The sequence below is a fragment of the Eimeria mitis genome, genomic scaffold, assembly GCF_000499745.2.
Source record: "Eimeria mitis Houghton genomic scaffold, Emh_scaff9744, whole genome shotgun sequence".
NCBI classification, from domain to species: Eukaryota; Apicomplexa; class Conoidasida; order Eucoccidiorida; family Eimeriidae; genus Eimeria; species Eimeria mitis.
The window spans coordinates 1-1,418 of record NW_024016866.1 but is presented as its reverse complement, the minus strand read 5'-3'; the positions used below and the strand labels follow the sequence as shown (position 1 = coordinate 1,418).

The window sequence follows — 1,418 nt, the reverse complement described above, 5'->3', positions numbered from 1 at the left end:
GAAAGAGCCATCTTGTCAACATTTGGGTGACTCTTCATCTTAAATCTCTTGTCCTCCGGGGTTAGCTGAGGCAAAATGCCGCAACATACGTCGTCACTTTATTCGCTACGCACCACGTGTGGTGGATGCTCAACCTACTATTCGTTCGTGCAACTTGGCCTAAACTTCGAATACGCGCGAGACAACAAGACGTTCTCCTACCTGGAATGCTGCGAGAGACCCTCGCTGTGGATCATTCGCAGTAACGAAGAAGGTACCTTGAAGCTCCACCTCCTTCAGGACTGCAGAGACAGAAGATAACCACATTAAGTTGAATTAACACAGAAGCATGCAGGTAAGGAAACATCGGGGACCAGGGCTTAAAACTGCACTCACCTCCTTCTGCTTGCAAAGATGCCTTAACCTTTTCCTCAATGAGAATGCTTACGGGGTCCGCAAGCGGGTTGTTTAAAACTGTATGCAAACACCCAATTCGCAATGTATTATAGCAACTAAGGAACAACCAGGCATTCCTAGAAGAGCCTATGGTTTGAGCTGGAAACGCGAGCATAGATATAAACGGATTGATAGAGTTAAGTACTAATTGCAGACACGTGTAGATATGTTCTGATAACGCAAGCACCTAGATGGGCCCAAGGTTCAGCGAAAGGTGTTGATGCAGCTACATGACTACTGACATCCTACCTTGGTCATGCTGAGCTTCGGCGTATTCACCGGTGGGTTTAACCTGCTCATCCGGCACGAGGTTCTGCAACGAGCTATCGACACCCCCCGCTGGCATCTTAAACCCAAGCTGCATGCCTTTTGGCTGTTGGCTGCCTCTCGTGCCCCCTGGAGTGACTGATGGGGACGGCTGGTGGCGTGCATCATAAGTGCCGCCACTGGGACTCGAAGATCCCCAATAAGGTTCACTAGGAGGGGGCCCTTGTGAAGCAGATACGGCGGGAGGCCCCCGCGAAAGCTGCGGTATTCCGGCGGTACCGCGAAAAGCACTAATATCCAATCCCTTTCCTGCCTTTCTCGCTGCCTGTTTCTCCTTCTCGAGTCTTTGGGCGATTTCCCGCCGTCTATCTGCCTGTTCCTTCTCCTTCCCCTGCGGCATGAACAAGTCTGCTCTGCACCGCCAATGCAACCCCCTTTGGACGATACATGTTCTGTCTGATACACGCCTACAGTCCCCTACGATTGATGCATTTCATGAACCATGGGTACGGCCCCTTGTACCAACATGAACGCACCGGAATAAACTCTAATAAACGCTAATCAGAACAAATCGCCCCACGTCCCCGAAAACGGAAACGTGTTGCAGGGGTCACATGATTAAGTTCATTCAGTCCTAATTTGGTGAAAATAAGTCGTAGGATGCACACGCCACTACAGCGGCTGCAACTGCGGAATGGCAATGCAGGTGCATCCGC

The 1,418-nt window shown here is 50.7% G+C and overlaps 1 protein-coding gene across 1 annotated transcript; it reads right to left on the bottom strand.

Moving 5' to 3' along the window:
• Positions 1 to 159: 159 nt before the first annotated feature.
• EMH_0097920 (uncharacterized protein) lies at positions 160 to 1,102 on the bottom strand (the record flags this gene model as incomplete). The annotated part of the gene is made up of 3 exons (XM_038021979.1): positions 160 to 281; positions 376 to 453; positions 685 to 1,102. 3 exons carry the CDS (start codon positions 1,100 to 1,102, stop codon positions 160 to 162), a joined length of 618 nt encoding a protein of 205 aa, XP_037879163.1.
• Between the last annotated feature and the right edge of the window lie 316 nt (positions 1,103 to 1,418).